The sequence below is a fragment of the Trichomonas vaginalis genome, chromosome I (assembly GCF_026262505.1).
Source record: "Trichomonas vaginalis G3 chromosome I, whole genome shotgun sequence".
Lineage (NCBI taxonomy): Eukaryota > Parabasalia > Trichomonadida > Trichomonadidae > Trichomonas > Trichomonas vaginalis.
In genome coordinates, this window is record NC_067203.1 from 11,306,712 (window position 1) to 11,317,050 (window position 10,339).

At 31.8% G+C, this 10,339-nt stretch overlaps 6 protein-coding genes across 6 annotated transcripts; 3 read left to right on the top strand and 3 right to left on the bottom strand.

Moving 5' to 3' along the window:
* Positions 1 to 153: 153 nt before the first annotated feature.
* TVAGG3_0968360 (uncharacterized protein) lies at positions 154 to 384 on the bottom strand (the record flags this gene model as incomplete). The annotated part of the gene is made up of 1 exon (XM_001328548.1): positions 154 to 384. The coding sequence occupies one exon, from the start codon at positions 382 to 384 to the stop codon at positions 154 to 156; it is 231 nt and encodes a 76-aa protein (XP_001328583.1).
* Positions 385 to 531: 147 nt separating this feature from the next.
* TVAGG3_0968350 (uncharacterized protein) lies at positions 532 to 3,015 on the bottom strand (the record flags this gene model as incomplete). Its single annotated transcript, XM_001328547.1, has 1 exon — positions 532 to 3,015. One exon carries the CDS (start codon positions 3,013 to 3,015, stop codon positions 532 to 534), a length of 2,484 nt encoding a protein of 827 aa, XP_001328582.1.
* A 452-nt stretch (positions 3,016 to 3,467) lies between these two features.
* TVAGG3_0968370 (uncharacterized protein) lies at positions 3,468 to 4,017 on the top strand (the record flags this gene model as incomplete). Its single annotated transcript, XM_001328546.1, has 1 exon — positions 3,494 to 4,015. One exon carries the CDS (start codon positions 3,494 to 3,496, stop codon positions 4,013 to 4,015), a length of 522 nt encoding a protein of 173 aa, XP_001328581.1.
* A 233-nt stretch (positions 4,018 to 4,250) lies between these two features.
* TVAGG3_0968380 (armadillo (ARM) repeat-containing protein family) lies at positions 4,251 to 5,612 on the bottom strand (the record flags this gene model as incomplete). The annotated part of the gene is made up of 1 exon (XM_001328545.1): positions 4,251 to 5,612. One exon carries the CDS (start codon positions 5,610 to 5,612, stop codon positions 4,251 to 4,253), a length of 1,362 nt encoding a protein of 453 aa, XP_001328580.1.
* A 217-nt stretch (positions 5,613 to 5,829) lies between these two features.
* TVAGG3_0968390 (hippo signaling) lies at positions 5,830 to 6,797 on the top strand (the record flags this gene model as incomplete). The annotated part of the gene is made up of 1 exon (XM_001328544.1): positions 5,837 to 6,496. One exon carries the CDS (start codon positions 5,837 to 5,839, stop codon positions 6,494 to 6,496), a length of 660 nt encoding a protein of 219 aa, XP_001328579.1.
* A 264-nt stretch (positions 6,798 to 7,061) lies between these two features.
* On the top strand, positions 7,062 to 9,392 carry TVAGG3_0968400 (galactose binding-like domain superfamily; the record flags this gene model as incomplete). The annotated part of the gene is made up of 1 exon (XM_001328543.1): positions 7,780 to 9,345. The coding sequence occupies one exon, from the start codon at positions 7,780 to 7,782 to the stop codon at positions 9,343 to 9,345; it is 1,566 nt and encodes a 521-aa protein (XP_001328578.1).
* Positions 9,393 to 10,339: the final 947 nt, after the last annotated feature.

Consider the following 10,339-nt stretch of genomic DNA (forward strand, 5'->3'; position numbering starts at 1 on the left):
AAAATCTTACTCAAATCGGAGAATATCATATTTCGATTTGACCTTATTATATTTCTGTGTAAAATTGATTTTGTGTATTATTTTTGTTAATAGTAGTCTTGTTATTGTTTTTGAATAGACAAATTTATAAACAAAAAAAGATAGAGGTGAAAATTAGGCACCAAGACCTTGAATGTATTTTGCAACGTCTTCATCATTCATTTGCTCTTGATCAGATCCAGAATCTTGGAGTACTTCTTGAATTGTTGGATCTTTAAGGAGCTCATTGTCATCATCTTCAAGCGCTTGAAGCTTGGTACGCTCAATAGCGGCAATCTGATCTTCTCCTTCATCTAATGGCTGGTATTGACTTCTTCCTTGGCAGCATGACAAGAGAATTCCCATTTTGTCGTTTTTTTTTTGTGAAAAACTCATGGTTTTTATGTCACGCTCCTTCACTCGTATGGAAAATTAGGGGAAAAATAAACATGTAAGAAAAATTTAACATAATAAACAATCCGAAATCCATAATTTAATACATAACAAAAAAATTTACTTAATCCTTTGAACAGCTCTCTGCTTTCTTTGCTGTCGAAACATTCTTAGCAACTTGGCAGAATTATGACCTACTACAAAAGATAAATCCGATGCTTCAGTCGAGATATCGTCATCATCATACTCCCTTCTTGGCGTTTTTCTATTCCTAGAAGATCGCCCATTATTTTTAGGCTTTGAACTTGCAGGAATAATAAATGAAGATCTTGAAAAAGATTCACTGTCTTCAATAGGAATTTGAGGCGGAGCAGGCTGCATAATTTGGATAGGCTGCTTGTTATTCAGTATAGAAAATTGATTTTCAAGAGAAGACAAAGCATTTGTCATTGTTATTTGAATTTTTTGAGCTGTTTTATTGAATTCAGAAGATAATGATGTCATTTCCCTTGTTTGACTATTAATTAAGTTTTGGAATGAAGACGTCAAATTATCTGTTTCAAGTTTGAATGCATTTGATGATTGATCAAGTGTAGAAAATTCAGAATTAAATTGATCTTCAATCTTTGATAGAGTTTTCCTTTGCTTTGATATGCGATTATTCTTAACATAAGAAAATGTTTCGGGTTTATCATAAGACTCAATATATGATGATTTTCTCGTATTTTCTGTGTTATTTGATTTATCTGGACTTTTTCTTTCATTTTTAGAGGATGGAGAAGTGGACTGATCTAAGAGAGGTTTCTGAGCATTTTGATTACGACTGAATACTTTTTGAGATGAAAACGTAAATCTTAAAGGAATCTGATATTTAATCTCAGACTTAGGCATGATATCGATTTCGTTTTGATATGCGATAGAAAGAAATGGTATTACACGCTTTTCTTCCTTCACAAAGATTTTCTCTGGCTGATACGTAACAACTCTTCGTTTAATCTCTTCAATTTCAGCTCTCTTTTGTTGCTCAGCTCGCATCTTTTCATTTTCAAGCATTGTTAACATTAGTTGCATATCTTGAGAAAATTGCGTTTTTTCAATTTGCTTTCTTGTGAGTAATTCTTCTCTGAGTTGCATTATTTGCATATCACATTCATCTTTGATTTTTTGAATTTCATTCTTTCGCTTTTCTTTCAATTCTATTTTTTCTTGATCAGCTTCACGCTTTAACTCTGCAATTTCATTCTTAATTGATTCTGTTAACTTCAAATGCTGAGAGTTGAGCTGTTTGATTTCATCTTCATGCTTTTCCTTCAATTCATCAATCTCAGCTTTGAATTGATTTAGTATTTTAGCTTTCTTTGTATCTAGTGCCATCCTTAAGTTCTTATCGTCTTCTAAATCCGATTTGATTTGCTTAATTATGTTGTCGTCCTTAAATGGAGACATCTGCTGGTAACTTTGCATATCAACAATTTCACCATTGAATTTCTCTTGAAGAAGTTTTTTATTGGCTTCATGCTTTTTAGTCATACGTTTAATTTCTAGTTCATTCTTTTCAATCAGTTCCTTCTTCTTCATTTCCATTTCTTCCTGAAGGAATTGTATTTCTTTCGAATCACGTATTGCATCCATTTTAGCTCTTGCCTTCCTTCTTATTATTTCAACTTCACGAGATAGTTTTGATTTGAGCTTTGAAAGTTGAGTTTGATGTGATGTAAGTATTTCGGTTATTTCTTGTTGTTGATTGATTTTCATTTGTGCAATTTGAGTCATATTTTCTGTTTCGAGTTGAGTTAATTTTGTTTGAAGCTCTAGTTTCTTTTTTTCCAGTTCCAATTCATTGTTCTTTTCAAGTGTTTCCATTTGAACTTTAAACGATTCTTTTTTACCTGCAATTTGCTGCTGTTGTAATGATGTTAATTCGCTCTTATTCAGGTTCTGTATTTTTTCTATTTCTGCATCATATTTGGCTTTTTCTTGCTTAATTCTATCATCATATTCGGCTTGAAGTCTATTTCTCATTATTTCATATTTAGTCTGGAAATCTTCTTTCAATTGTTGGATTTCATCCTCGTGATTGCTTATCATTTCTTCTATTTCATCATGAAAGACTTCTCGTAGTTTTCCTTTGCTAATTTGTGGTTCAATTTCTTTTTCTTGCTGTTGTAGTTTTTCTTTGATTTTTGGAGGTGAGATTTGAGCTTTTGGTAAATCTATTTCATCGATATTGCTTGGCTTGGTGTTTTCGGAATTTGGTTTTGTATCATTAGGAGATTGCTTTAAGGCAGATGGAGGATTCATGCTTGCTAGTAATTTCTTTTGTTCTTGTTGAAATAGTTGCTTGTATTGCTTATCTAACGGATGATCCCATAATGATTCTCCTGTTAATGGGTTGAAATAAAATGGCTCACCAGTACCATCTTTCCTCTGGTAGTATTTCCATGGAGGTGGAATCTTTGCTGTCAATGCTTCTTTGGCAATCCATAATAAAGATTTATCACGAGGGAGCTGTGCACCAAGCCATTTTGCGAATTCTTCAATTTCAGACTCTTTTGGAACATAAGTGTCTGCTGGATCATCTATTTCGACAAAACTTCCGTTCATTTTCTCCTCCCAATTTGAAATTCAAAACGTTCACTAAAAATTCTTGAATTCTTATTTTAACTAAACAATACTACCAATCATATCAGTATTTGAACTAATTCTCATTAAATCTTGCAGGAATGCATGTTTTTCTAAAGATGATCTTATCAATATCATCTTTTGGAATAAACTTATTATGTTTAACATTTTCATAATGTATATATTATCGTTTTTTAAGAATCAATCATGAATTCATTTAATATTTATTTTTATTTTTTCAGACTTGAATTTGGCCTCATCCAATTGGAACCTGATAAAACCATTTCAAAAAGGTGAGAAACACATATGTTAATATTAGAATTGCAATATTGGAATAATGAATGACAATTCATTTTAATGAACCGTGCATGAACATACTACAATTCGATAGTTCAATGAATGTTACACCATTAATTTTGAGTTGGAATTGAAAGATGAAATTTGTCATAAAAGATCCTTGATGAGACGCTCAGATAGTGGTGATTCCGATTCATTTGGAGGATATTACTATTCTGACACATCAGACTCTGAAATAAATGAGATTAATGATATTATGAAGCATAATAAACAAGATAATATAAATTGTCAAAATGAAGTCTTTGAACCGAAAGCTGGCCTAATTTCTTCTTATTTGAATATGCCGAGAGCATTAAATATCAATGATTTTAAATCAGTTTCCACTTTTAATTTTGCTTCTTTTACATCAATACCTCCTGCAATTCCAGTAAACTTAACAAACATTCACATGGAACTTAAAAACATATATATTGATCCGTTTAATGAAAATCCCGAAAGCCGTCAGATTCCTAGGTATCCTACTGTGTTTGATGATGCTCAAGGCAATGGATCAGGTCAAAAAATGTTTGAATGGAGAACATTTCAACTTCCTAATGTTCCTGAAGTTGATGTTTCGATATATAAGAAAATAATTCACGAAAAATTTGATATTACAAAATTAGTAAGCTTACTTCACAAAATTTAGAGTAAATCTATCCATTTTGTTAATAAATAGTTAGTATTTTAACCTGAATGAAAATTCGTGATGATTTGGACACAAAACAATAATAAACATATACAAATTATTCGAAATGCAATAACTGCAATCATATAACACTAACTTATGTGCAATTATGCATAGAGATCAAAATAAAAGAAATTTCTTGAAAAATATTCGAAAAATGAATGCATAATAAACAGAGTTTATATAAAAAACAAAATTATTCATTATTAACTTCATTGTTAACTTCATCATATATTTGTATGTATGATTGAATTGATTTCCTGCTTTGATCTTCAGGAATTTCTTCTGCTGCATCAATAATGTCTTGACATAATTCAGAGTTAATAAGGATACCTAAATTATCAATCTGCCCGGTTGTTTTTAACTTTTCAATCAACGAACACATATGATAACAGATGAATTCTAGAGAAACACATTTAATTTGATACCCATTATATATATCATCAATGCATTCCTTGAAAAGATCAGTTGGAATTTGATCATTTGCAATAATAGTTAAAATATCAATACAAATCATTGAAAATACTTCCTTAACTTCTATTGATACAACATCAAAGTATTTTCTAATAAATTCATGAATAACCTCAGCACGTTCTTTGTTCATTTCATCAGCTAAGAAAACTAAGTGTAAGATAGTACCAAGATTTTCTATGATATTATCGGACAAGTCTTCGTTTGAAAACACGATATCTTTATAGAAATCTAATGGTAATTTATCTCTAAATGTGTTTTCTTTTTGAATTAGTCGAACAAAAAGGTCCGGCAAACGGTAAATTTTTATGTATTCATCTTTTAATGCTTTTATCAGTACATTTTTGGCATCAGGGGCATCAAGAACTAAATCTATAAATAAATCTTGTTTGAAATCGATTGATTCAGCAAAATCAGTTAGAATAGAAATTATATATTGAAGGCAATCTGTTGAGAAGAAATTTGTAATTGAAATACAATTGAAAAATTCTTCTTGAAATTCTGGAAATTTATTATAGTGAGAAATTTGAGAAAGTCCATAAAGACAGTAAGGTGCCATTTTTTCATCATTTGGCCTTTCAGCGAATTTTGAAATCAAATGTTGATAACCAATCGCCTCGAAAATATTTGTAAATGCTCCATGATCTATGAACTTAAAAATTAAATCCGTAACTAGTCTATAATTTCCGTTAACTGAAAAAATCTTAGTTATTGCTGGTTCTATAATTTCGTTATTTAGATGATCTATGAATGATCCATTCGAACATATACAATTTAGCATGTACAATGCCATGTTGGTCCTTTTAGGCACTGTAGATTTGGAAATGATATCAAATAAAATTATTGAGAAATTGGAGATTTCAGTACTAAAATCAGGTGGCTCATAAATGTTTTGTTTCATGTACTTATATATTTCCCGTATTGATGCGTCTTTATCTTCTTGATAAGAATCAAGAAAAAGATTAATAAGTGCGTTCAAACTTTCATTTACACTATCCCCATTATTCTCATCTAAATTATTCGTGACAGATATTTTTGAACTTAAATTAATATTCGAAATCTCTTCAGTTTTGTATTCACCTTCCATTTGACAAAAATTTTTTATCTGACATTGAATATGTTCTACTCAGTATTAAACAACTAGTATTTTTTCAACGGAAAAAATAGACGATTCTTCCAAAGTAACGTAGTCATAAAATTTTTATTGTATTTTTTTAACATTTATAATTCTGCTATTTATATACATTCAAAACATTTGAATGTCATAATTGATTTGAATTGATAGATTTGACAATTGAGAAATTAAAAGTTATGTCACGAATCAGACGATTGAGTAAGGCCCGCAGTGAAACAATTCTTGTTACCAAAGATATGGCCATCTTTTCCAAGAGGTACGATCAACTGAAACATGTTTCAGGAGAAGTTTTGACTCATTCACTCTTTCAATATCTATCCCCTCCAAAAGGAATGCCAACAAGCGATTTTCTAATTGTAAGTGCACTTGATTTCCTAGAAAGAACAGAAAAGCTATTTCAATGCTGTTCATTATTTTGTACATCCGAAACTTGCCCAATGTTTAATGCAGGACCTCACTATCACTATTTCTGGGAGGATGAAAGTACTACAGATCCCGTTCAGGTCTCTGCTCCAGAATATCTGATGCGATTAATCTTTTGGTCAAAGAGGAAGCTTGGAAACACACAACTTTTTCCTAAGGAGACCGGAAAAGAGCTATCTGAAGATGCTCTCACTGTTATACAAACAATATTTCGAAGAACTTTAAGAATTTACAATCACCTGTATCTTTGTCATTTCAAAATGCTCCATACTAATGGGATAGAACCGGTTATTAATACATTGCTTGCACATTACGCTCTATTCGCTCTGAAATATCAGTTAATAGAAGTTCCTGATATTGCTGTGCTTAAACCTGTTTTTCAGACAATGAAAATCCCTATACCAGATGTTTAAGATTATTCTAATTGATTCACAATCTCTATGAAAAATTTTCTTAATTTATTTCTATTAAGTTTACTATCATTTGTTTGATTAATAAACATAATTATGCATTCATTAATGAATTTCTTTTTGCCCGAGAACAATTTCGTTATCTATCTAAGAATAATCGATAAAATAATTTAGGCTTCTTTTCAGAATCCTTAATCAATTATCACCTTCTACTGTTCTTGATTTTGGTGATATGAGTTCATTAAAATCTTCTGGATTTTTCATTTTTTGTTGACATTATGTCCAACAAAAGATAATATTTGATTCGCACATTCCTATACTCAACAACCCTATAAGGAATTTAATGTATTGGGTATAATTTTTCAATCGAAATTTAAAAATCAACAATGAGCATTTCATAATCATGACAAAGATTCTTCAAAGGAAAGTATATAGATAAAAGTATATCTTAAAATAAATTAAAAATCCGAATCAATTCTTTTTTGAAAATTTTTGATTATAACCAAAATAATACAAGAAACATAAAATATTCATCGGATATCGTAATCCGAAAGAAATATCAAATTTCTGATCATCTGACAAAAATGGAATCGAATATAGTTTATCTCGGAAATGTACTTTCCCAATGCACAGAAAATGATATATATCAGCTTTTTGTGCAGTTCGGAGAGATTAAACGTATTAAGATCTTTTGCGAGACTTTTCAAGGCCAAGAATATCCAGTTGGCTTTGCCCTGATCGAATATCAGTCAAATACTGGATAAAAAGAATGCATTGAGAACAAACAGCAAATCCAATATAAAACAACTCTTCTCCATGTCCACCAACAAAAGCCAGATACGAAATTTGGAGTTAGTATTTTCATCTTTTTCAATGATGATCAAATAACAAGAAAAACACTTTTAGAATACTTCGAAAACATCCGTCCAACTGACGCACGCGTTAAAAATGAAGTTGAAGCAAATAGATTAGGTTTTGCAGTGGTTGAATTCCCAACAACTGATGCAAACGAAATAGCATTAGGCTTTGCAAACGATGCACCCTTCACAATTGTTGCTCCGAGCCAACATTTGATTGATTTATCATATTCAGGAGCTCCATCACGTGTAATATCTTTCAGACCCGACCCATCTCCATTTATAAATAATACCAAGTGCAAACGTTTCTTTGACCTTGAAATTTTACATAATTCAATTCCTTACCACGTAAATCGCTTTTTAGCTTGCGCTTATTCATCCAGAATCCACCATCTTTTACTCTCTAACGCTTCCTTGTCTCGCGTTGAGATGAGAATCGAAGCTGAAGGAGATTTCGAATTAATAGCTTCTGCTTTAACAGGCCAGAAGATATCGATTAATTCGGAGAATGCCCATTTTATTTTCCTCATGGCCGCCGATTTAGGCATAGAATTCCTTATGAAAGCGACAAATGAATTTATTTACTCGACACTTACACCGCAGAAAGCCATCGAGCTTATAGAATGTCTTTTACAAGTTTCCCAATACGATGGCCCTCAAATCCAATACATGGCTGTTAATTTCGAGTCAATGAAATCAATTCGTGAATTCAAAGCACTTCCGACACACATTCTCGCTTCCATTCTTCACCACCCACAATTAAACATCACGAGTATCGAAAACTACTGCCAATGGCTCATTGGATTCTGCAGCCAAGATCCAGAAAAGCGATCCGGCCTTTTACAGTTCATTAAGTTCGACAATCAATCTCGCTTTTACATTAAGAACCTTCTTGAAGGCTCAGACGTCAACGTCAACCTTATTCGTACTCCATTATTAAATATGTTACGAAATGGTCTTACACAGCGTCAAGCCAACGATGTAGAAGTTGTTGATTGCAAGCAGAAACCCAACAAACCAGATTACGGTGTCTTTGCCATGATGTGTGAAAGATGTAGTGGAAATCCACAAGATTTCAACATGGTTAAGGTCACATGCAACTCCACACTCCAGAACATCATCGATCCATCATGGACAAGCTGGTGGTCCACACCAAATGAGCAAGGATCTTGGGTTGAGTTCGATTTCCAACAGTACAGGCTCAGACCGAACAAATACACCCTCAAAACAATATTTGCCGATGTCAAATTGCCATACATGCGATCCTGGAGAATTGATGGCTCAGATGATGAAGTACATTGGGAGTTATTGAACGAACAACGCAATTCCAACACCGGAACCGAGTCAAAGACGTATCATACCTGGGATATCATCACCGATAAACAGTTTAGATACATAAGATTGACTCAAATTGACAAAAACGGTAGCGATAACTATTGTTTGTTCATCCACGATATCGAATTCTTCGGAACATTGTCCATGGAAGGTACCAAAGTCGAATTAAACAAAGAAGAAGGTAAGGATTGGAAAGGTGTCTTTGATTATTTGAGCCAAAAGTGCAACAGAGCTAATCCTGTTGAGAAGGGAATTATTGCAATCAAGAGTAGCTGCGATCCCAAGTTCTTGCTCGAGAAATCTTGGAACGGATGCTGGAGATCACCAAAAGTACCAAATTCATGGGTCCAAATCGAGCTAATCAATACAGAACTGATTTTAACAAGCTATTCTCTAAGAACACATTACGGTCCGGCACATATTCGCTCTTGGGAAGTAGAAGTTTCAAAAGACGGTGAAGAATGGTACTTGGTCGACCAAAGAATCAACAGAGATGAATACAAAGAACCATACGCAAACCTCCACTGGATTTGCACAGAACCACAAACTGATCCAATGAAATTCATTAGATTTAAGATGACAGGACCATCAACAAGAAACGAATGGATCTTCTGGCTTTCAAACATCGAGTTGTTTGGAGATATATTTAGACATAAATAATTTTTTTTTTGTTTAATTTAACTAAAGATATATTTTATTACTAATAACATTACTTAAGTAACAAAAGAATTTCTTTTATTTTAAGATACATTTTGTTGCTTTTTATTGGATTTAATTCATTATTTGAAATAAAATTAATTTCTTTGATCATATACTCTCAATTTTAGGAATTTAACAATACAATCATCTATGAATCATTCTAAATTGTACTTTACATTTGCAAATTGCTAACATTTGAAGTTTAATGAGATACTAAATATATTTAATAAGCTTTCGTGTAGAATCGTTGCTCGGAAACATCAACAATGCAAAATTCTTTCTTTCTAAAAAGGTAAACCCACTAAACCTCCACAGATAGTTTTTGTTTGAATTTTGTTATATAGATTCTACAGGGTATACGAAAGTGTTTCATCATGGCTGCCACTCTGCAATGCATATGGAATTGGGAAATTTCTTTAATAGGATTTTGATAAAGATGTCGAAGAAAAAAAAATATAATAAATCACATCATTTTCAGTCATAAAATATTAGAATTTTTGTATTGAATGTTTTATTTTGAAATTTGGTTTAATAATTGGAAAATATGAAGTAAAAAAGTATGTTAAAAAGATATATTAGTAATATACATCATGTTTTAATGCAAACATCTGTATTAAAGTAATGAATTTTGAGAAATGCATCTCGTATCTCGAAATCGTAAAGACAAAAATCAGTGAAGATTTAGCAATGATACTGTTACTAGTAGCGTATTTGAATCGATCATGTTATTGATATTTTCTATCAGTAGATTTTGAGTATTGAAAATTGGGATTCTAATGTACACGTTTTCGTGCATGCTATCTAATATATAATGATTTTAAGGGATCCACTAGGTTGTGGGAGCAAAATAACATACTCATTTTTTAATTCGCAAAATGAGCTGTCTTTCTTCAAAATGTTTTCAAAAGTAATACTGACAATGCTTTACTCTGCATTTTAAAACTGAACGGAGTAA